The sequence below is a fragment of the Polistes dominula genome, unplaced genomic scaffold, assembly GCF_049000335.1.
Source record: "Polistes dominula isolate Pdom_NZ unplaced genomic scaffold, Pdom_raw_medaka contig_28, whole genome shotgun sequence".
NCBI lineage: Eukaryota > Metazoa > Arthropoda > Insecta > Hymenoptera > Vespidae > Polistes > Polistes dominula.
This window is the reverse complement of record NW_028300879.1, coordinates 4,684,748-4,710,000: the sequence shown is the minus strand read 5'-3', so window position 1 is coordinate 4,710,000 and position 25,253 is coordinate 4,684,748. Positions and strand designations below refer to the sequence as shown.

Below are 25,253 nucleotides of genomic sequence, written 5' to 3'. Positions count from 1 at the left end.
AGAAAAAGAAAATATATTTAAAAATAAATTTAAGCAAACTTTTGATTACTTTTTTCTTCTTATTGATATAATAATTTATTTAATATTATGTTATAAAAATTTGGATAAAAAAATTAGAGGAAAGTTCCACCCTTTCGATTGGATCTTTTTCGCAAGTATTGTGTAACCATACGCGATAGTGATGATTTACAATTTAGAAATAAAATATTACGTGTCTATATATATATATACATATATAAATGGTACAATTGCATTTTTTTTATTGTTTTATTTTTTTTATTTGGAGAAACAAGAGAAAAATAATAAAATATATATACAAAACGAAAATTTCAAACTTGTGTCTACCAAAGAGTTCCTAAGATAATATTTATACGCTTATCTTTTCTTTTTTTATCTTTTTCTGTTCTTATTACCTTTAGAGAGAAAAAAAAAGAAAAATAAAACTAATTACGAAGATCCAAAAAAAAAAAGGAAAAAAAATGTATATATATATAATAAGAATAGAAAAAAAAAGAAAAAGAAAATAATATATCTTTCCTATTTATTTTTTTTTCGTTGTTTTTTTTTTAATTTTTTATCTTTTTTTTTTTTTTTTTTTTTTAAATAATCTCTTTCGTCGACATTGACGAACGATTGGTCGAAGTCACGTGTTTTTTCATAGCAATTAGAGTGATCCTACTACTAGTTCGTCCTCTTTCGTTTCTACCCAATTCCGAGCTTGGGTAGACGAGGATATTCGGTTAGAAGTGGGGTAAAGGGGTAGGAGATGGGTCACGGGACCCATAGATAAATATTTATAGTTTACGTTAAGCCATTAATTGCTTTTCGTCAGCATCAAATTTACCACCGATGTTCGATGGACTACGACCATTCGTTCATTTAAATCTACGAAACCTTTCGTTGATAATTATTTAACGATTGACATAAACAACGATTTATTTATTATAAATAATTTGGAAAAAATTGTCTAAAACAAATTAAATAAGTATTAATAATTATAAATAAGTAAATAAAATTTAAAGAACAATTTTTTTCTCAATAGACAAAATATTTTTTCATCGATATATATATATTTTCTTTTTTTTTCTTTTCTTTTCTTTTCTTTCCTACGAAAATATTTTTTCCTTTTTTTCAATTATATTATATATTGTTTATATTTTTGTGTGTGTATGTGTATATGGACATATATGTTACATATACATATACACACACGTATATGTCACGGGATTAACACCTAAAAATATATATATATTCGTAAGTATATAACGCGTAGCAATAAATATATATCATCATAATGAATTTCTCTCGCGTATATTTTAAATATTTATATAAACATTATAATTCAACAATTTTAATATTATTTTATACTCGTTTATATTTTTCTTCGTTTCTGTTTTTATTTTTTTTTTTTCGTTTTTTTTTTTCATTCTTATTATTCTTCTTCTTCTTTTTCTTATTTTTGTTCTTTTTTTTTTTTGTATCTTTTTTCTCTCTTGAATATATATTTTTTTTTTTTAAATTTTCATTAGCTTTTGCATTTCTAATAAACATTTTTTAAGATGCGGGTCTTTTTTTATCGTCCGGTCCGTTTGCAATACGGAAAGAGCTTATCTATTTTCGGTCTTCGACTGTTAGAGAAAGGTGATTGGTGAATCTGGTGGTGGTAGGGTACACACAGAGGATCAACACTAGACAAAATACACGAATCCCCCGAAATGCTCCTAGCAGATCCTTCGTGAAAAGGATCTCGCATGCATCCAACTCGCCTATCTCGTTTAATACCGAACGAGGAAACCGCAGCACGTATAAAAACTATGTTTTATGTATATATATACATATAGAATATTTGTATGTAAATAAAATTTAATACAAAATAATAAAAGAGAATGATAGATAGAGATACGAAATGAATTTTAAATTGAAATATCGATAAAACGAATCTCATTAATTAGTACAATATTTGATGCACGAATGAATTCAAATGTACTCTTTGAGATAATAATTATATAATTAATTGCACGAGACCCAAAAACGCCCCCCTCGCCCCCTCATCTCGCCCGGTAGCTTGTTAATAAATAACAAGGAAAAAAAAATTTAAATAAATATCGCGTACTTCTCTAGTTAGTTTATTTAATAATATGTAACATCAAAACTATATGATGATCTCGGTGATAAAATGTGTATTAAATAAATGTTAATTAATGTGATATATTAAAAATAAATCAAAAGAAAAATACCCCATTATATATATGAATAGACACGAATTGTCGGGAGTTATTTCAAATAAATAATATTATTATAATAATATATGCGTTTTCCCATCGATCAATATTGACTTTTCAAGGCGATCGATGATGCATTCGGCATTCGGGGGAGGGAAGGGTTGAAACACAAGGAAAAAGGATAATCGGAGATTGTAAGGGTTGTCACCCACCGGGGGCTTCTCCTGACAACTCTCAACTGTCGCTGATATGCTGGATAAAACGGTTTTTTATACGATACCAATCAATTTGATCGAATTATCGTCACGTTCAACGACTGTTCACGATGGGTGAAAAGGAGATACTTGATTTTATATTATAAACAATATACAATTTGTATTATAGATATTCTTCATTTTTAAACATTTAATTATAATATCATCTTGAATTGAGATCTTCTAATCAAATTCTGTACTGCAATTATCTTGAATTTCTTTTTCCAAACGTTATTATTATTATAATTATTATTTTATTTTTTATCTGTTTTTTTTCTTCTAATTATTATCCTAAGAATATTATTAAAATTGTTGTTTACAAAAATAGGGAAAAACACAATTCAAAGAGAAATAATTTTGGATATTTTTTCAAACAATTTTCCATGAAAAAACTGTCAAATCCCATCGTAAACCGTTGTTGCACCCATGACGAATCATAATGCCATGAATTTTTGCTTCTTCTTATTTTTTCTTCTTTTTTTTTTTTTCTTCTCTTTTATTTTTTTTTCTTCTTTTTTTTTTTCTTTTTCATTTGGAAAAACAACAACCGAGTTCAAACACGAATTTGATATATTTCTTTTTTTTTCTCAGATCATTGATGTGTTCTATGTATTGTTTTATATGCGACTTTTTTGTTGTTGTATTTTTTAAGTTCGCATTATTTATATATAATTTTATAATGACACGACGTACCGTTAATCGTTAATTAACGAAAATTTGTAAACGAAAACTCGACGTTTTTTTTTAAGCGTGTTTTCTTAGTTTTGTTCATTGAATTACGTTAGAAATTAGAAATAAAAAAAAAAAAATTAATATCGATACCCGCACTTATTATAGAATTCCTAAAAAAAGGCCAAACTATGATACGCAGCTATGCTATTATTTCGAGATATTATAGAAATCGATCGAGTTGATTATTAATCGAAATTATATTAAATACAACAAACGTTAAATCTTTATTTTTAATATACTATTTTTTATCATAAACAATCTACTTGCAAGATTAGAGAAAATGAATTAAAAAACTAAACAATTTGATTATAATTAACTCGATCAATCATATGTTATCCTCTCCTATGTAAATGTTATGAAAATAATGAACTAAGCTCGCTAGATCGTATATATGATTAGTCTTTTTTTTTTACAGATTAAATTAAAAAAAAAAATATATAAATAATATATATGATATATAAATAACGGTGTGATAAAAGATTTTAAGAACAGTTCGATCTTACCTTTCCGTGTATTCGTCCATGTGTGCGTAACTCTGAACGCTATTCTCCTCGACGAGGAACTTGACTCGTTGATAAAACGATGCAGTTACACTAGGTGGTTGTTTTCTTAATAGCACGTCAACAGGATTTTTACTTGCAAGACACATAATGTGATCGGCACAAGTTGCGTGTGAGCAACATTCGCTATCGGAACAATCCATCATGCCATCTAAATGAACAATAATATTTGATTACACGCGATTTATATTTTAATCATTAAAACAATCGTATATTTTTAACATTAAATGTCCAATCAAGTTCTATTATTTGTAAAAAATATAAGAAAATATTTTATTCGATATTTAATTAGCTAAAATTTCATTTTGTAGATATATATTTTGATTTTATTTTGTAAAAACAGTCATTTTTGATAGGTTAAGGTAGAAATAAGTATAGGTCTAGGGTCGGATTAAGTTTAGTGTTTAATTTACATTGAATTTAATTAGTATTTATTTTTAAATGAATTATTATTTAGAAGTGCATACCCCCATCATTGTCGATCATATCGTTGCATTCCATTTCGAGTCGTATACTACAGTCTCTACCGGCCCAACCAATGGAACATTCGCAACTGTACTCGCCATCTTGCAATGTGCACAATCCGTGTCTACTGCAACCATTCTCGCATCCGGCTGAAAAAAGATACATTTAAAGGTTATATTTAGATGTGTAAAAGTCAAAACAAATTAAATTACAAAAAAAATAAGGAGTACAATAAGTGAATTTACTTACGTAAAGTACAATGTCTTCCGTTCCATCCTTGACTACACACGCAAGTACCATTTTTACATTGACCATGTTCTGCGCAACGCGGATCACATGGTTTCTGATCGCATTTTGTTCCCGTCCAATCGTCGTGACATCTAAATAAAATTTTAACAAATAACATATTACGAATTAAAATTTAAATCATCTGTAAAATAGAAACGAAACATATGTTAGGATCATTTTAATAAATTTATCTAATTTCTTTAAATTCGTGACGATGATAAATGATAGTTCAATTAACAAGGATAGAATTTAATTTACATGATACAAATTTTAAACATTAAACACAATTGTAGACATTTATCAAACTGTAAGATTCAATATTTGAATTGTTTGAAAGAAAATAAATGTAAAAGTTTGTACATGCATTTCCTTTAGTTAGTCATAGAAATAATTTTGAAATTTCGATCAATGTTTTCTCATCAAGAAAAACAGAGAAAGAAAGAAAGAAAGAAAGCAAGAAAGAAAGAGAACAGGTTAAAAAGCGCCAAATGTTCTTCACTTTTGAATACGAAAAATCTATTCGTTGGTGTTGAGTTTCTATCGTTTATAATAAAAAATGTGAGTTTAAACTTCAGTTCAGAAAGTTATCCTAACCGCGGAAAGAGAACTTTTTGCACTTATAGGGGCTCTTTTACGAGGCGAACTCTGGCCCAATGAAAGAGAGGAAGGAAGGAAGGAAGGAAGGAAGGAAGGAAGGAAGTAAAGAAAAAGAAAGAAAGAAAGGGAAGAAGAGAGGAAAGGCAGGCGTCAGCTTTGGAATATGAGAAAGGAGATTCTCTCCCTCTCTTGTCCTTGATTCTGACAAAGGAAAGTAGAAAAAGAGACGGGAGGTCCTTCGAGTTGTGATAAGTTGGGACACCCCACTCCCCTAACCCTCTTTCTACCCCTCTTTTCTTCGTAAGACATAATCTAGCTTTTTTCTCACAATTTTTCACCTTTTTAACCAAAACGACTTTCACAACCACCCCTTCCCTCTCGTCCCCTTTTGCTCCGAGCAATTTACCCATTTTTAGTCAAGATCGCAGAAACTTCCTTATGCTACCGACATCGAAATAAGTGTTTGAAATTATAATTCCTCGTCGTTGTATTGCGTATTATTTCCCCCCTTATGACAGGAATTCAATCTTATTTCGTCGATAATATTTTTATAAAGGTATACCTACCTTTTATGAACCTTTTTTTAAATTTTTTTGTTTTACATAAAACGCGTATAAAAAACAAAAAAGAAGAATTAACAAGTATCTTTTTACCGATAAATAATATTAACGTGCTACCTTATCGACGAAGTATAAAGTGTTGCTTTTTTAAATTTCTAAATTTCTTATAATAAATATAATTCGAATTAAATGTAATAATTATAGAAAATAGTGTATCCAATAGTTTATAATAATTAATTTATTCAATTGAATAAAAAAGAAAAAGAATAAAATAGATGAAACAGAGAAAGAACATAATTAATACTGACTTGCAACGACCCTGTTCGCAGGATCCATGAGAACCACAGTTGAGGCCGCAACTGGACTGTGAACAATCGACCCCAGTCCAATGTTCCTCGCAGATGCACGCAGCAGACTCTAGGTCGTACGTGCCATGGTCCGAACAACCCGGTAGACACTGATACACCTGCTGATCGACCTGATTGCATCGTTCACCCTGCCATCCTGCCTTGCAGTAACATTTGCCGGACACGCAGGCGCCATGACCGCTGCAGTTTGGATCCGGACAATCGGCTGGAAACGATAAAGGGTTGTTCTCGATTAATCGCATGTCTCTCTCTCTCTCACTCTCTCACTCTCTCTCTCTTTATCCCTCATTCTCTCTATTCGCTTTTCGACGACGTCTCGTCCACGAAACTTCAGTGCAATTTCGTCAGAGTTTCGGAATATCGATTAAATTATGTAGGTACTCTCTCTGTACAACTCCGGTTACCTATGTGTGTACATGTGCATGTATGGGGTGGTTGGTATCTATGTACGTATGCGAGTATATATGCCTATCGTGAAAAGAGGATTGAGAGAATACGAATTCGCATACTACACGTGTATATGTGAGATCCGATATAAATAACAATCAAATTTAATTTAATCGACATACTTGTTGTTTATCTTTTATTTTTTTTAGAGATAATATTATTATTCAAATATAAGTAGAAAATAAAAGAGAAAAAGTATAGTGGATGGGGTTGGGGAGTTTTGGTGGTAGGCTGGAAAGAGAGAAATGTCTTATTTAAATCTGAAAAAAAAGAAAAACGAAATAACAAACCAAACGAACGAATCTAAACTCGAGTAGTTTTAAACAGTCGGACGATTTTGCAGAAAAAAAACTACTACGACAACGTTTTCTCTTTCGTTTTCGTAGAAGCTCGACGACGACGACGACTACGACGACGACGACGACGACGACGAGGACGACGACACAGAGTTGTCCCCCGGTTCTGGCAACTTTTTAAATTACGGGCATCGGAACAATTGCATTATCCCCGCGGATACAGCGCTCGCCCCGGGGAAATTATGAAACTTAATTTCCAACGGGGATCTCCCTGAGACGCAGAAACGTAAACGCGAATGGTTACTATATCTTTCTCTTTCTATTTCTTTCTTTCGGTTTCTTTCATTCACGAAAGAACGTCGTCGTAGTCTATGGGAGAAACGAAGAGAACGTTAATATATCCCAGGACCCGTTTTACGTGATGGTGGTGGTGATGGTGTCGTCGTCGTCGTCTCTCACTTGACCTACAGTACCATTGGAATTTCTCGTGGGTTTCTTTTAAACGTGAAGTATGCGCGACAGTGATCGAACGGGGACGTAATATTGTTGCCTACTACTACTCTCTAACTTTTCATTTTATTTTTTTTTTACTTTTATTTTTATTTTTTTCTTCTTTACGTTCTCCTTTTCTTCATCTTCTTCTTCTTCTTCTTCTTCTTCTTCTTCTTCTTCTTCTTATTCCGACGTTTATTGTGAACAAAGCGTCACAGTCTGTAGAAGGAAAGAATGCTATCTCACGAACATCATTGAGAAAGAATCCTTTTTACGTAAGATTCAATAGATTCGAGAAAGAAGGAAAGGGGTGTGCGTTAACGTGTTCTACTTTTCACAAATTATATTATATATATATATATATATATATATATATATGTTATATAAACATACATTTGAGCACAAGCGTAAAGTAATAGTAAACGGTTTCTTTTTTCTTTTCTTTTTTCTTTCTTTTTTAAATTTGTCTTTTCCCGTGGCAGAACTTTTCTCGAGTTATTTTCGTCCAACAGAAAAATAGAAGAAAGAATAAAGAAGTCTTGAGGTCGATCGGTGAATCTGTCTGAAAGTGTCAGAGACAAAGCGTTCCCTTTACGTTGAAGAATAATTTTACCATTTAGAAGCCAGTCGTGGATAGGGGGTTGGAAAAGAGTGGGGGTAAGAGGTATAAAGTAATTTTTCTTTGAAACAAATATTCTTCGAAATATTTTCACTAGAAGGTATACATATATTATACATATATACATGTATATATATATATGTATTGAAATATGTAGATCAAAATGAGAATGAGCTTTTAGAGATATTTGCTTGCTATATTTGTATTCTATTCCCACTCTCCTTTTCATTCATCTCATTTCGTTCGTTATTACCATCCACCTGTTTTACACAACCTCCCCCCCCCGTGTGTTCGTGTAAAATTCAAATTTCTCTACCGAAAACAATGCGAAAGCGGTTAAACTAATTGTTGGACTCGAATCGGCACGGTTTGACCTATATGTAAATTTGGAGAACGTCGTGCGCATTAATTATAGGTTGCTATATATATATATATATATATATATATATATATATACACATACATATATGTATAGTATAGGGGAAGAAAGCTATGTGTTCTCTGTAGAATCCTTGGTAGACACTGTGCATTACTAATATCATGGATCTTCCTTGGATATAGGACACCACGGTCTCGAGCATAAACTTGAATTATGGTGAATTTAATGGTACTTTGATAGATACGAAGAACTTTAATATTACCCATGTCTTTTTTTCTTCCTCCATACGTTTCGATACTTTTACAGTTTTTTTTTTATCGTCTCATTCAAACAAAATTTGTTAATGAGGTTTATATATATATATATTTTTTTTTTGGTAATTATTCTTTCATTTTTCTTGATATATTTTAAGAAAAAAATAAAATACAAAGAGAAATACCTTTTAAATAATAGAAGCTTTTCTATACTCCTTGTACTTTGTACATTTTCTTTGAAACAGTTTTATAGTATGCTAGCTTACGTTCTAATCTTCTTTACCATTCATTCGTTCACTTTCTCTCTCTTTCACTCACTCATTCCTTTTTTTCTTTCTTTCTGTTCTTTCTGTTCTTTCTCTATAAACGTAAAGAGAATTTGTTAAAAGGTGTACACGTTAAGCTTGGCCTTTTAACATATTCGAACTTTTTTCCCTGACACAACGGATTACTTTTATTACTACCGGAAACATTTACGTTTTAAGAGAATCTAATCTTTCAAATAGCAAACGTGTTACACGGTTGAGTAAATGTTTGATTTTAATTTCGTTTTAGAAAAAATGTAATGAGAAAAAAAATCAAAAGAAAAGATCTTTTTTTTTTTTAAATCTTTATGAAGTTTCTGATATTTCTTAAACGTTGGTTAAAAAAAAAAAAAAAAGAAAAAAAAAGAAAAGGAGAAAAAAAATTCACATTTACCATATATTACTAAAATATCTTGAAATGGTTTTAAGATAATCGAAAACTATTCTCATCTCATTCATGTATAATAATACGTAAGTGTGTGTGTGTGTGTGTGTCTTGTATCCACTTGTTATCTTCACACATATACATTTGAATAGTAGTCTATCGTGAAGTTTAGTTTAATTTCGAGAAGTGGACTTACGTTCGTTACAGAAGGCACCCTTCCAGCCAGAATTACAAACGCACGATCCTCTAACGCACTGTCCATGCTGATTGCAATCAGGAACTTGGCAATCTCCTAACGGTATGTCGCATTCGGCACCTTTCCAGCCATCCTCACAGTGACACATGCCACCGCCGTACTGGCCGTGAGACGAACACAAAACAGGACACACGCTTTTGCTACAGTCGGCACCCTGGAAACAAACAATTGATTTAACCTTAATTCGAAAAGGAAGAAAGGAGAAGGAAATGAAATAAAATTCAATCAAATTGTCTTACAACAAATATCTGATATAACGGAACGTTATATTATTGTCCTATATTTATATCAAATATATATTAATATATTATTGGATAATATATATTATTTAATACTATAATATATAATTACTTTACTAGCTATGCGTTGCTGTGACTTTGTTAGAAAATGTCGATTTAAATATAATTCTAAATTATTTAGTAAATAAGGATATTTTTAAATAAAATTCTAACTAAAATAGGATAGTTTTTGTCGCGATTATTTGTTATTTTTTATTGCTAATTAAAGATTTTGTTATTTAGAGGTTATCTAAGTTTCTAGGTACTATAAAATTTCAATAGATGAAGTTGTATTACAATTCAATTATTTCGTTAAAACTAACCTTGCTTTTTATATTTGTTCGTGTATTATTATTATTATTATTATTAATATAATCATTAATTACCTGATAACCATCGATGCAATCACATTTACCAAGATAACAGGATCCTCTACCGGAACAATCGTTAGCACAAGTAGTTGATACACCTTCAGCTTCGGTGACGACCAGCGTTACCTTGTACGGTTGAAGTTCATCGTTATAAACTGATAAGAACCAACGGCCAGTGTCCAAATATTGAAGAAGACTAACGTTGACCATCATCGGTTCTACGATGGTTCTTTTGACAAGTATATGTTGATAAGACTTAATAGATTTAGGTCCGGTCTCACGGGATCTAGATCGATTAGGTTCGATACCAAAATCTTGGGTTGCTTGTTTCATAAAGCTAACTGCTTCGGACGTTGCATCCCTTTTAAGTCTATGATCAACACGTCCACCTTTTACAAACTCAACGAAATCGTATTGCGTGACACTAGGTGCCACGTTTCTTCTACCATAAACGGCAAAGTTTGCACCCCAGGGTAACGTTAGGTTTAACCTGATGAATGCTGGCTGTTTGTTACGAAATTCGGTATTCCAAAAGTAATATGGCGGTATTACGGCCGAATGGGCTACGTTGTAAGCTTGAAGCTCGAGTACTGCTGGCCATTGTTGGGCTGATTGTTGAATTTGTGGATCGCTTTGTTGTTCACCGACACTGTCCGCCGCACTAGAGTGTTCAGCAGTACTGGTGGGTAATGATTCTATAAATTATAAATTAATTAACACGATTAGTATTCATTTTGTTCTTTGCATTTTTACAATTTCATCAAATGTGCTTCTAAATGTTATGGTTTTTTTTTACTCATACGTAATGTTTTGAAAAGAAAAACTCTATATGTTTAATATTTAATAGCACATTGAGGAAAAAGGGAGGAAAGGTGGAAACGTTTGTGGTGGGAGAGGTAGAGAAGGGTGCTGGTGCTGGGCTTGAAAGTGGAATCGTACTTCTGGAGTCGAGTGCGTAAGAACATTAAGGGATTGTAAAATGCAAATGCAAAAGAAAGCGAGCGGCATTCGAATGAGTTTCCTTCCTCTTTCTTTCTCTCCCTTTTGCTCCTCTTACTCTTCTACCTCACCACCTCTCCCTATTCCTCTTTTCCCGTTTGCATTCATTCCCTCCAATTTATGAGCGATGCCCTTCTATTGATTTCGGAGTATCTCTCTCTCTTTTTTCTACCGGGTGACCGGTAGAAAAATTGCCACGCCCTATTCAGAAGATTATTTCTTTTTCAAATGACATTGGAGCATTAATTTGTCCTCGGAAATTTTACCATCTCTTTTCGTTTTATTTTTAATAATTAAAGATCAAACAAATAAGAAGTTTGCAAAGTAGTTTATGAGAGTATGAGAGTATATATATATATATATATAGTAGTACTTAGTTGTATAAATTTGGATAGATATTATACGAACTGGATACAGTTCGCGTGTTTTAAAACAACGTGACGATTATTCGTCGGAAAAGCAAAGGGGAAAACTCGATTAACATTTTTACACGGATAAGGTGGTGTATAATAAATATGAATCAGATAAAATTCGAGATATATCGAGGGTGGCTTGCAAAGATCATCGATTAATTATCACGAGCAAAGCTGTTATTTTATATAACACACTATGGCGTGATCGAATATAAATCACGTTTTAATTATAAACAAAACGATCTTTGTGTGTTTTACTATTTTTTTTTTTTAGAGGAAATCATTCTTTTTTTTTCTTTCCTGTTCTCTCTTCAGTTATTTATTTTTTTGGGTTTTTTTTTTTTATTAGTCATTACTCACAACTTTAATATACTATATTGATGTATTTTTGTAACCATTAAATAATGATTTTATCATCGTACCAATAACGTAGACGTTTTCACGAGCCCTCAGAGTACATCTCTGCGTTTTGATACTTTCCATTTCCCTCAGGAATGAAACTCTATCGAGCGTATTCGATTTCCTCCTACTGGGCTGATGCGGTCAATGCAGTTACGTTTACCTAGCCATTTTCAAAATGTATGGCACGCGAGGAGTCAATATCTACATTTTCAAATTTCATTTTATTTTATATTGTATTCTTTATTTTTTTTTTTTAAATTTATCAACTTTCGATAACGTAAGGTATTTTCAACTATGCTTACTTAGATTATCTATCATAGCTTATTTACATACGTTAGTTAATGTATTTTTTTTTTATTTATTTATCTTTTATCCATGTATTGAATTTTGTTTTTTCTTCTTTAAAAATATATTTTATATATCTATTACAATTTAAAGTTATAACAGGTATAACATTTTGAAACTAAAATAAATGGATGGGGTGGGTTTTGAGAATCGATGAAAACAACTCGAAGGTATAGAAAATGAATGTTAAATATTTGAATAATCGTTAAACACATCGAGTAAAAGTATAATAATCTGAATTTAAGATCAAACTACCGAACTACTATAAAAAAATAGAGAGAGAGAGAGAGCTAGTAAAATAGAAAGAGAAAAATTGACACAACTTGGATTTCTCTAACTCATCGTGTGTTTATTTCATACTATAGCAATCGTATTCATAGCGTTATTAATCTCACTGTGTACTATCATACATAAACGAATAGAAATAGAAAGAGAAAGAGAGAGAGAGAGAGAGAGAGAGAGAGAGAGAGTAACTAGAGACTCATCCGCGGTTTTGAAAAGGGATGTGATGGTGGTTTTGATGCGAAAAGGGTGGAGGTTAGTGGGATATAGATATAGATGGGGGGAAGTAGAACGAAAACGGGTGGCACGTAAAACGTGAACACCATCCGTCCATCTCCCAAAAGCAATCATCGTGAGACGTTGTTCACTAGAGTATTTACATCATGCAAAGTGGATGCAAATTAACGGGCTGCTCAATATTTACCTTCCGTTGGTATCTGCGTTGATATAGGATCGTGAACGTGAGCGTTTTCATGAGTCACAGCCTTGATATCTTGAACCACTACGCAATTGTTATTGTCTATCGGTCTCATAGAGCTCACTGCTGAAAAATACAAGAATAAGAAAATTAAAATTAAGGGTATATATATAGGTTGTATATTACATTTTATTATTATTATTATAATTCTACTTGTATCAATATACAAGATAAACATGTTCTCCAACCATTAGATAAAGATTCACCATTATATTCTCAATGTTGTGTTATATATTTCGTGTATACTCGAATTCGATTTGAGAACAAAATAGAACAACTGCCATGCGACTCTTTTATTGCGCCAGGAATCAGGACTAGGCATTTTCCTTGGGTGAATGTACGGGGATATCGTTCTTAATGGGTTCTCATAAATTTCGAACAATCGTTTTCGAATTACTACTACGGGTACGATAGATTTTCTAAGACGACAGCGTATAGAAACTGCGATTTGAGTTGTACTCATATATACATATATATATATACTAGATATGTGTAACTTATATACATACATATATATTACATATACGTAACCCCACACGTGCATTATGTTCGTTTGTTCGATTCAGAATTAATGCGGAAGTTAAAATATATATATATATAATCGAACGAACCGATCTAGGTTTCCTGCTACGACATTAATTATATCGATCCTAGAGAAGGGGGGTTGGGGTGGGGGTTGGAGTAGGAAGGACTAGGAATTAATTACGCGTTCGGCTAGTTTTTTAAATGGAAACGAAACTCGCTCTACCGTGCGTCTAACGACCTCTTGGCTTATTAACGATCCGCCCTATCGATATCAGACTAATTGAGTCACGCACGGTTGCAGGTCGTGCGATTATTACCGTGACAAATGGAGACCGATGTGAGCACGCTCTCTCTCCTCCTACACCTCCTCCCACCACCCACCTATCTTTTTGTCTTTCTCTTTTTCCCATAGTTATGCTGTCTTTATTTCTCGTGTTCGATTCAAACTATGTAGGGTTTTTTTTCTATTTTTTTAGATTGACCCTCTTTTATATTTTTATCCTATGCATTGTATTACATACGTTTTTATTTATTTTTTGTCATATTTATCAATGATTTATCAATGATTTTCTCTCAAATGAATGAGATCTGTTCATAGCTTGTAAAAAGGATTTTACATTATGTAGAAAATGTGATAAGTTATTTTTATCTTTTTGATATATACGTATAGAAAAAAAAGAAGCAGAATAAAATATTATAGCATATCTTTTTCGATTTTGGCCGAGACAAAAAAAGGGTTCTATAGCAAATAGTCTATACTATCTACACTACTATTTTGGATTGGATTCAAATCGAGGACCATTTCAAAAAGAGAACGTTGCTGCTGATCACCTATCATAGCCAATTGGCAATCTACTTGGCCAATTTATCGCGAATTTCATACCAACGTTTCTACGATTATGGACATTGTTCTTTTTCGTTGTTTCCTTTCTTCAATTCTTCATTCTTTACTATAGTTTTATTAATAAAAAAAAATGTGAGTCTGAAAGGGTTAAACATTTGTTAAAAAAAAATACATTTGTGCATATTACACAAGTTAGAAATGAAACCTTCAAATAAACAATTTTCGAGGATAATTTATTACATAATATTATTATAATATTATTTGTACTTTTAATTTGTAATTATTTATTTAATTATTAATTTAAATTATAAAAATGAGCGCCAGTTCGTATGCAACCCTCCGGGCACACTTTGAAAATGCTGCTTGCGAGCGCTATCTACTGGGACGAAATTTTTTTGCAGTTAAAACTGTTTATACACGTTTGTATGACGGGTTGCCTATCTTTCGGGCAGAAAAATATTCCGTCCCGACAGATGACGCTCGCAAGCAACATTTTCATAGTCTATCCGGAGGGTTGCATTCATACAGGCTCGTATTTTTATAATCATTACAAATAAAGTAAATAATAAAACGCTTTAAAAAATGTTTACAAATCAAATATTTTTATAAATAATGATACAAATTGAACTTTAATATTGTAATTAATTTATGCATATTATTAGAATAATATTTAGTATTTTATATGAAATTAAGGCCGTTTCTTTCCTCCACTACATCACCGCGTTTCATTTTTTCAAATCACACTCATTTTAAAGAAGTTTTCACTTAAGAAAAAAAAAAAAAAAACTAATCATCGTGCGAAAAAAGAAAAAGTGCGAGTGTAAGAAAGGGTTGAAAAAAAAAGTATTTCTGTATAACCCTAACATGTTAAATAATTATCCTCCTTATTATAGTTGATCGTGTTGTAGGAGTATGTGATAGGGATCTTGCTATTTATCGATCGATGTTGCAATCTGTCCGGGTGTACGCGGATGGGCCATCACGCGCAAACACGACGTTGATAACGTTAAACGAATGAGGAGGAGGAGGATGAGGATGAGGATGAAGAGGAAGAGGAGGAGAAGGAGGAAGAAGGAGAGGTAACAGGAACGAAGGGACGACGAGCGTGCTAGCTAGCTACAGCAACGTCCGTTATGTAACTACGGTTGAAATTGAGTCGCAGTGAACCGTGAACGAGCTTATTTCGCGAGAACAGGGAGTGGAGAAGTTCTCCTCCTACTCCTCCTTCACCTCCACCTCCTTTTCCTCATCCTCCTGTTCACATTCTAGGCACCATCGTGACTGTCGTAACTGTAGCAACATCGTGTGACGTGTGTTTCTCGTAAAATTTTCAAACTTCCAACACTTTGGCTCGATCCACTATCAGTTCTAACACACGTGTGTGTCACGCGATTCTCGTAAGAAGAGAAAGAGAGAAAGAGAGAAAGAGAGAGAGAGAGAGAGAGAGAAAGAGAGAAAGAGAGAGAGAGAGAGAGAAAGAATAGTGCAATCAGAATCGTACGGTTATATGTTTCTTTTCCTTCAAACTATCCTGCTCACATCCCACCCACTCCAACTACCTCATCCTTTCTTTCTTTCCATAGTAGAAAAGCATTATTTACGTTTGAAAATAGTTCTAGTAAAAGGGTAAAGTTGAATTTTAAGCTCCATCAAAGTATAATATTTTTCAATCGAATCGAGAAAATTCGAGAATTTCGTCTATCCCTTTATTGTTAGTGGAAACTTTTGTACTTTATCGTACTCTTTTTTTTTTTTTATTTGCTTTCTTTCTTTCTTTCTTTCTTACATGTGTATATATATGTGTGTACACGTATGTGAAGCATGTACGTGAAAGTATACGGAAGATCGATTTTAACTCGATTTCGTTTTAGAAGTCTTGCGTAGGTTGGTAGGTAGGTAGGTAGGTTGGTAGGTTGGTAGGTAGCTAGCCAAACTTCCTTGCTACGAAAGTTATTTCGAAAAGGCGGAAATTCGAAAGGAGCACGACGCAGGAAACGAATCGAATCGAATTTTAGAGGTGCGACGACGATAATGCCTTCTACATCTTTTTCTCTTTATTTTTTCTGTTTTTTGATCTCTTTGACATATTGCTAGAAGTTTAAAAATATTTTTTTATCGGAATTAATATGAGACATCCTATTTACATTCTATTAATCATCTAACGTTTTTTCTTTCTTTTGCTTTTATTTCTTTTTTTTTTTTGAAACCCTTTGAGTGCAGCATACTTTTAACTAAAATGTTTTGTAGGAACGGAATTATTTATTATTAACTTGATTCTCTAATAATAAATTATATTTAATAATTAAAGTTTTTGTTTCTGTGTGAATATAATTTAATTAATTAATATAAACATTACATTATTTTATATTAATATTAACAAACACGTATATGCGTTGATAGCACTCTAAGAGTTAATTTTATTTTTTCTTTACGACAAAGTAGTAAGTTTTTTCTTGCCAATATTTAGACAAATCTAATATATATATATAACATATTTTATATTTATAATATTAATTTGTCCATTTAACATTTACATTTATATTTATTTTATTTTTGTTTTGAAAATGATTAAGAAAGAAAAAAATAATTTTCTATTAACCATCTAAGGTTTTCCTTCTTTCTTATTTTTTTCTATTTAATTTTTTTTCTTTCTTTATGACAAAGTAGCAAGTTTTTCAATTATATTCCCCTTTTTTGGATCGATAGAAAGATTCATTCCCGAGAATGATTCGCGGATTATAGAAGGATTATCCACGATTCTCTTCACAATCCCTTCCCCACACTCTTTTTCCTTGCCCACTCTCTCATACTTTCTCATTTTCGTTTTCTTTTTCCTTCTATCCACACAGTCAGCGACCACATCGAGAGACAGAGAGAGAGAGATAGAGAGAGAGAGAGGACATCGTCCATTCTGTTGGTTTTCTTCAATCATTCATTAATTTTTCCACTTCTTTCTTCTATAACCCTTTTTTTATTTTTTTCTTACCTTGTTTAAATTATCTTCTTATTAATATTGAAATTTTGAATGATTTGAAATGAAAATTGTACGTATTATTTACTCGTATTGTAATGTTATGATTATTTATTATTATTATTATATTTAAATATTTATAAAAAGTAATATTTAATTAGTATTTAATCAATTAATTGTAAAATTTTAATGGGAAAAATTTGTATACACACGCAAGATGTGTAATTCAAATTTAGAACAAATAAGAGTATACATGTTGAACGTAGAACAATTACATTGCCTTTCCATTACAAATTTTTTACAAAGACAAAAGAATTTATTCTATGGAAAATAAAACAATTTCATTGTTTTGAAAGAGTTGTGTTGAAAGGGTTATTGTTATTTAAGAGAAGAAAGAAACTTAAATATTGCCAAGAAATAATATAAATACAAACAACATAAATACGTAGTATGCAATTTTTATTGGTAATGCGAAGAAAGAATATTGTTAATACTTTGTACTGAAATGTTTAAAGCTTTTTTTAAAGTAAATGGTAATTTTTTATTATAATACACGTCGAATACAGTTTAACTGATTAATAGGAAAACTTTACAACATGACGATTGAATATTATTATTATTATTATTATTATTATTATTATTATTATTATTATTATTATTATTATTATTATTATTATTATTATTATTATTATTATTATATACAATAGTGTTACTTTGAAATGACCATTTAAAAATTGTGAATAATTATATTGTTTATTTAAAAATATAAAATACGACAAAATTGCATACTTCAACTAATTAAAATTAATTAATATTGTACTTCAACTGATATAATAATAATAATAATAATAATAATAATAAATAATAATAAAATTTACAAGAGAAAAATTATAATTAGATCTAATATAATAGCACAATGAACATAACATTTGTTTTCATATTACAAAGAAAAATATAACAAATAATAATTACGAGCATTTAGTTAAAAAAAAAATCAAAGATCTAATTTAGATTTCGTATTTTAACAAATTAACTCCTAATTTCCTAAAATTATAAATATTATTTTATAATGAAATTGTTCATCAATATTATATTATATCAAAAATATTGTCAAGTTACGAATGAAGTTAAGAAAATATTTCCAGGATTTTAATTAAATTACAAAATGTAATGTTTACATAAATAAATATACTTACATATACATACAAATATATTATACAAACTAGAAAAAAAAAATAGAAAAATTTTGAAATAACTTCATTTTTAAAAAGAGGAAAGCTAAAAAAAACCAAAAAAGACGATTTTTATTCTTAAGAGAATGAAATAGATGATAAAAGGGAGAAAAAAGGATTTAGAAGAAAGGGTAGTAAAGTAACCATAGGACTAGACAGAGACTGATCTCGTATTGCACAGTCGAAAGATTTGTACTTTTCTCTCTTCTACACGTTGTACGCGTACGTTTCGTATGAAACGTTAAGGTAGGAATAGTATGCGAATGGACGAGAGAAGAGAAAGAGAGGGAGATGGGGGAGGGGGTTGGTTGGTTGTATATACAAAGAGAAGGACATAGAGATAGAGATAGAATTGAGAAACAGAGAAAGAGAGAGAGAGAGAGAGAGAAATGGGGAAAGGATAGAAAAGGGGTAGTTTGGATGCAGTAGCAAACAGGCAGATTGGATTCCCGACTCGATTTACTGGAATGCAGGAATAACAGCTGGCGAAGTCTCTACTCGAGGCCGATCCGGCTTTGCAATTTCTCTTTCTCTCTTTCTCTTCTTATTCTTCCTCTTCTTCTAGGTTTTCTTGTTCTTTCTCTAGCCTCCCACAGACACACCGAAGTGAATGAGAGTGTGAGTGAGAGAGATAGAGAGAGAGAGAAGAGTTCTGCAAGGAGTTTCCCTATAGGGTGTTATATATATATTCACAGGACAATGTACCCCAAGTCACTCTCTCTCTTTCTCTCTTTCTCTCTTTCGTTTTCTCTTTACATTTATCCTTCCTTCTTCTTTCTTGTTAAATCCCCTTATTTCCTTCAGCTTCTATGGATAAACCGTAATACCCCTGATTCTACCTTTGCTATCATCATCATAGTCATCATCATAGTTGTCAAGAACCTTGACCGTCGTTTGAATTTTTCAGAATTTTTTGTAGTAATGGTAAATGGAAATTTAAAAAAAACAATACTAAAATAACCTAACAAAATGGTGGTTATTGTGAGTATGAAATGTATTATAGTATAAATAAATTGTAATATCGAATTCTACCTTTGCTATCATCATCATAGTCATCGTCAGAAATATTGACCGTCGATTGAATTTTTACGAATTTCTTTTAGTAACAGTAAATGGAAATTTAAAAAAACAATACTAACATAACTTAACAAATGGTAATTGTGTGTATGAAATATATTATAGTATAAATAAATTGTAATATCCAATTCTACCTTTGTTATTATCATCGTCATCATAGTCATCGTCAGAAATTTTGACTGTAGTTTAAATTTTCAAAAATTTTTATTAGTAATAGTAAATGGAAATTAAAAAAGACAATACTAACATAACCTAACAAAATGGTGGTTATTGTGAGTATGAAATGTAGTATAGTAGTAGAGTTAAACTATTTAACTATACTTTTTTTCTCTCATAATTTCCTATCTCATTTTCTCTGTTTTCTCTCGTTTACCGTTCTTGTATCCCTCGCCATTTTATTTCTCTCTCTTTCTCTCTGTCTATTTCTCTCATTTTAGTTTCTTCTTCTTCGTTTGCTACAGACCGATAACGAGGGTACGTTAATTTCTCTAATCGCTTCTGGCACAACTCAGAGAGACAAGACGATCTTCAAAAGCACACCCGTTTTAAAGTGTACGTGTGTGTGTATACTCGAAAACCGTCTTCTACGTCGACACCACATCCTTCCTACAAATTCTCTCCCTCTCTCTCTCTTTCTCTCTTTCTTTTTCTCTATTTTTCTCTTTCTTTCTCTATCTGGTGAACGTTGAATTTACATAACGGACCTATTTGGACTTGTTTCAAAAGTTTTTCCACGCCTTCTGTAAATACGACCGAGTTTCGAATCCTTCTCTCTTTCTCTCTCTTTCTCTCTCTATCTACTTTTTTGCTATTGTTAGAGATCACCGAATACGAAGTAACTCGCACCTTAGATCCTTTCTTGACTCTACCATCCTATAGCAGAGCCAAACGTATTCATCTTTTTGTATCTCGTCTAGCTCAGCATCTGATTTTCCAACCTTAAGAAATAAAGAAAAAGAGACAGTACTCTTTTTAAAGAAAACTTTATATTATTTTTCCTGTTTTAAATTTTTTTTTAAATGATTCTACAAAATGTAATTTGTATAAAATATCATTTTCATGTTTTATAAAATGAATATAATTCTAAACTATTTAATGGAGTCAAATCAATATCCATTAATAATTTCTGTGACTTCAAATTAGGCATAAAACAACATACAATTTTTAATATATATATAATATATAATATATTAAATAATACCACAATTTTTTAAAATAAAATACAGAAAATAATATTACAAGAAAAAAATATAGAAAGTAAGGTTAGTTTTATCGAAATAATTGAATTGTAATACAACACCATCTATTGAAAATTTGCAGTACTTAAAGACTTACATAACCTCTAAATAATAAATCCTTAATTGCTAACTAATTGCAAGATATGATTATTTCGAAAAAAAGGAATACAAGAATAAAGAAAAAAGGGAAAATGAGAAAATAAAATAAAAGAGAAAGTAAACGAAAGAGTAAGTAATAAGTATTACCACCCACCCTAAGCCATTGAAACGCTTCCTCGCTATCGGCCGGTAATATTTTTGCCTCACCCTAACCGGATGAAGGCAACCCACTCGGTGCTAAATGAACCATTACGTTGCCAGTATTACCGTGTGCGTATAGCAAGCTACTACGCTTCCTATCAAAGATCCGGAGAGCACCCTTATTCCGAACGGTATTTAATTCCGCTAAATACACCGCGATAATATTTTCTGTTTCGCTTGGTCGCACTTCCTGTTGTATAAGGGGAGTTAATGTAAGAAAGAATGAGAGAGAAAGAGGAAAGAACATGTGTTATTTAAGTACCGTATTATACTTTGACTTTTATCAATTATTGATAGATACTTCGATAATAATTATTATATTTAATAAAATATTTTCAAAAGAAATTGATTATATTCGTATTTTTGAAATATACAATTTGTTAATTATCGTGTTTGATGATTTTTAATATTATTTAAAGTATAAAATTATTAATATCAATATTTAATGTATTGGGTTGTTCGGAAAGTAATTTAATTTTTTCTTTTGTGAAAATGAAGACAATTTTTGTTTCAAAGTTAAAACCTAGGCCTTTCGAGTGAGCATAAACAGTTGAATTTGATAAATTTAACTTCTCATCAATCTCACGTGTTGTTATTTGCCACTTTGCATCAATTCATGCATTTATTGTGTCAAGAATAAATGAAATTACTTTTCGAACAACCCAATAATTAAATGTCTAAAATAAAACTTTGTATCAATACGAAAGAATGAAAACTACCAAATCGTAAGTAGAAAAAAAAATTAAAAAAAAAAAAAAACTAAAAAGAAGATAAGGAAGAAAAGAAATAATAAGGATTCTTTTCCTATCTCCCCTGTAAATATCATTTTCCTTTTTCATGATATTTCAAAATGATATTTATTCTTATAGGAAGAAGCATCATCGTCATATTGAGAATGTAAATGGTCGTTTCGCGCGCCCGTGCGTCCTTAATGCGAGCTTAAATTTCTTCTTATTCTTCTTCAGGAAAGAGAAAAAAAGAAAGATAGTGCAAAAAAGAAAAGAAAAGAAAAGAAAAAGTAGTAATGGAGGAGAGAGAATAAAGTTGGAAGAAAAGCAACGTGTCGTTTGTTCGGCCTCGTTACTTGACTCGTAATGAACAGACCAGATTTACATAATAGGGTTATTTGTAGGTGGAGTGCGAATAAGAGTAAAAAAAAAAAAAAGAAAAAAGAAAGAGATAGAAAGAGGACTGTAACCTACCGGATGCGGAATAGAGAAAGAAGAGGAGGAAAGGGGAAAAGGGATAGGGAAAGATAGGGAATAGGGCGGGGAAAAGGTGTTACGCTACCTTCGTGCACACCCCCATCCCATCCCCGTTGTCGTAGTCGTCATATATACTCTAGCAAGAAATGTAGAATTTAAATGTCATGCTTGAAATATATAACCGACAAATGGCTGAATTACGAAGTGTTATATACATTGGTAGACACACACATATATGCTTTTTTTAAATATTTGTATAGGATGTTTCAAGAAAATGTAGGCATTATTTGAAAGGGTGGTTTTGGTAGACTAAAATGAAATTAAAGAAAAAAGTAATTTATATATAATTTTTAATATAAATTATATATAATATAATAATATAATAACATATTATATTATATATAATATATATAATATAATTATATAAAAAAATGTAATTTATATAATATTAAATATGTATATATATAAATTAATAAATAGTTTTAGTGTTAAATAATAAAACTAACCTAAGATTATTACATTTACTTTAATAATATTAATTTATTAATATTATTATACTAAATTTATTTAATTAATTTATTAATTATTTAAGACTTATTATACTTAAGACAATTCAAGACTATTGTTGGTAAATTCTAATAATATTTTCATAATAGTTTCTAATAGTATTTTTATAATAAATGAAATGTTCTATGATAAAACATTTGTAAACTCAAATTAGCAACTTCAAACTATTATGAAAATTACGTGTAAAACACCATATAATATCAAAATGATTATAATTTATAAACAAAGTAATGTCGAGTTTATGATTATACGAGTTTCGTTTCTTATTTTACCATACTCAAACTATCCGTGAAATTATGCTAACATATTTTGATACATCTTTTAAATGTAATCACTCTAACCAGGATATGTAATATTTTTTACATGCATATTCGAAATATATTCTACAATAAATGAGATGCTAAAAAAAACAAAAAAATCTAGCGTAAAAGAGTAATTTTCAATTATTCATCGTCAGTATTTTAATATCGCGATATTAACAATATACATTTGCATCAGACTTAATTTATTTTTTATTAATAGTTTTCCGTTTTGTTCATATTATATTTCATCGTTTATAACTTTTGATGTTTCTTTTATTTAATTAATACGTTCAGCTAATTTTTTTTATTCATACGTGTTTTATTTAAAACCTTATCGACAAATTTGTAACATATAAAACTTGTAACAGTAACATACAAAAACGTAACATCAACCATGTATCGTGTAACTGTAAACTTGTTGCTGTGAGTATTTTGGCAAACATTGTTCAAATTCAAGACACCATATAGTTCGAAGTGTACAATGTTGTGATGAACGTATACATTGATACGTTTTACAAGTATTGTTACATTTACAATATTGATTTTTCATTTTTAACAAAACAGATAAAAAACAAATTGTTTACAACTATACAATGTTGATACTTTTATCGTGTATTGTATGATATCTTTTTTTTTGTAAAGTAACCAGTAACTCGTATTATATTTTCTCTCTCTCTCTCTCTCTCACACACACATACAACTTAAAACAGGGTTTTTTTTTTAAATTGAAAACAATTCTTTTTATTTATAAGATTAATAGGATTGCAAATGAAAGCTCGTGTGTCGTTAAAAAATTAGATATACGGATAAAACAACGAATAAAGATATTTCGATTTATTTTTAGAAGACAAACAAAAAAATAAAATCGATCTTACCCAAACCAACCCTTGCTAATTATTCCTACGAGCGAATTATTTAGCGATAAAATTTCCACCCCCTCTCTCTCACTCTCTCTCACTCTCTAGTTAACAGAGGATCGAGAGACCGCGGCAATTTCACATTAAAGAACGATAATGACGATAACGAATCCACATTAGCGTGTAACGAACTTTACCATTCCCGATGGCCCCCTCCCCTTCCCTTCCTCCCCCACTCCTCACACTACCAACTATTCCTGGCTGAATGGCCGATCGTAATTTTCCCTGATCGAAACCGATTGGAAAATCGACGCGAAAAACGAAAAAGAAAAAAAATTATCAAATACTCCGAGTACCCCATGAACGATTCTTCACGGCAATAATGAGTCTCAAAGTATTACGATAATGTTCACTATAATAATAATAATAATAATAATAATAATAATAATTATTATTATTATTATTACGGTATAATTATATTTGTTGTTTAATTTAGTATTATTGAATATTGATTTATTTTAAGTGGCAGACATTATTTCGAAATATTCACGATGATAATGATGATGATGATGTTTAACAATATTTGATGATGTTGTTTAATTAACATTTGTTTTTTTTTGTCTTCATCGTCAAACTACCTAGCTAGAAAAAATATTTACTTTTCTTTTTTTTTTCTTTTCGATACACGTTTTTATCAAAAGGTTATCCACTTATTGTTTGACTAAAATTGTTTTGAACATGCAACGTATCGTTTGTTTCGATTAAGTACGATGTGTAACAAGAAGAAAAATAAAAAATATAAAAAAATGATTGTAATAAACGATCATACACAAATTGCCATTGTGAATAAATTTTCTCTTGAAATCTCCGACTACTAGAGTAAAATATAAAAGAGATGAGGCAGTTTAACTGGTGAAAAATTAATGACTAACTCAAGTTTATCCGAGCGAAAAGCGTCGGTCAATCTGTACTTGCTCGTTCGTGGATAAATATCAAGAGAGAGAGAGAGAGAGAGAGAGAGAGAGAGACCAATTTCTCTCTTATTTTTTATTAATTATTTTGCAATTAAATCCAGCTTCATTGATATT

General features: G+C 30.7%; 1 protein-coding gene across 1 annotated transcript in view; it reads right to left on the bottom strand.

Moving 5' to 3' along the window:
• Ten-a (Teneurin-a transmembrane protein) overlaps nt 1-25,253 on the bottom strand; it is a 562,968-nt gene that overhangs the window by 18,302 nt on the left and 519,413 nt on the right. Inside the window, 7 exon segments of the mRNA XM_089172952.1 lie at nt 3,712-3,919; nt 4,236-4,382; nt 4,483-4,613; nt 5,987-6,251; nt 9,420-9,633; nt 10,144-10,823; nt 12,994-13,113. Coding sequence (XP_089029078.1) covers nt 3,712-3,919; nt 4,236-4,382; nt 4,483-4,613; nt 5,987-6,251; nt 9,420-9,633; nt 10,144-10,823; nt 12,994-13,113 — 1,765 coding nt within the window.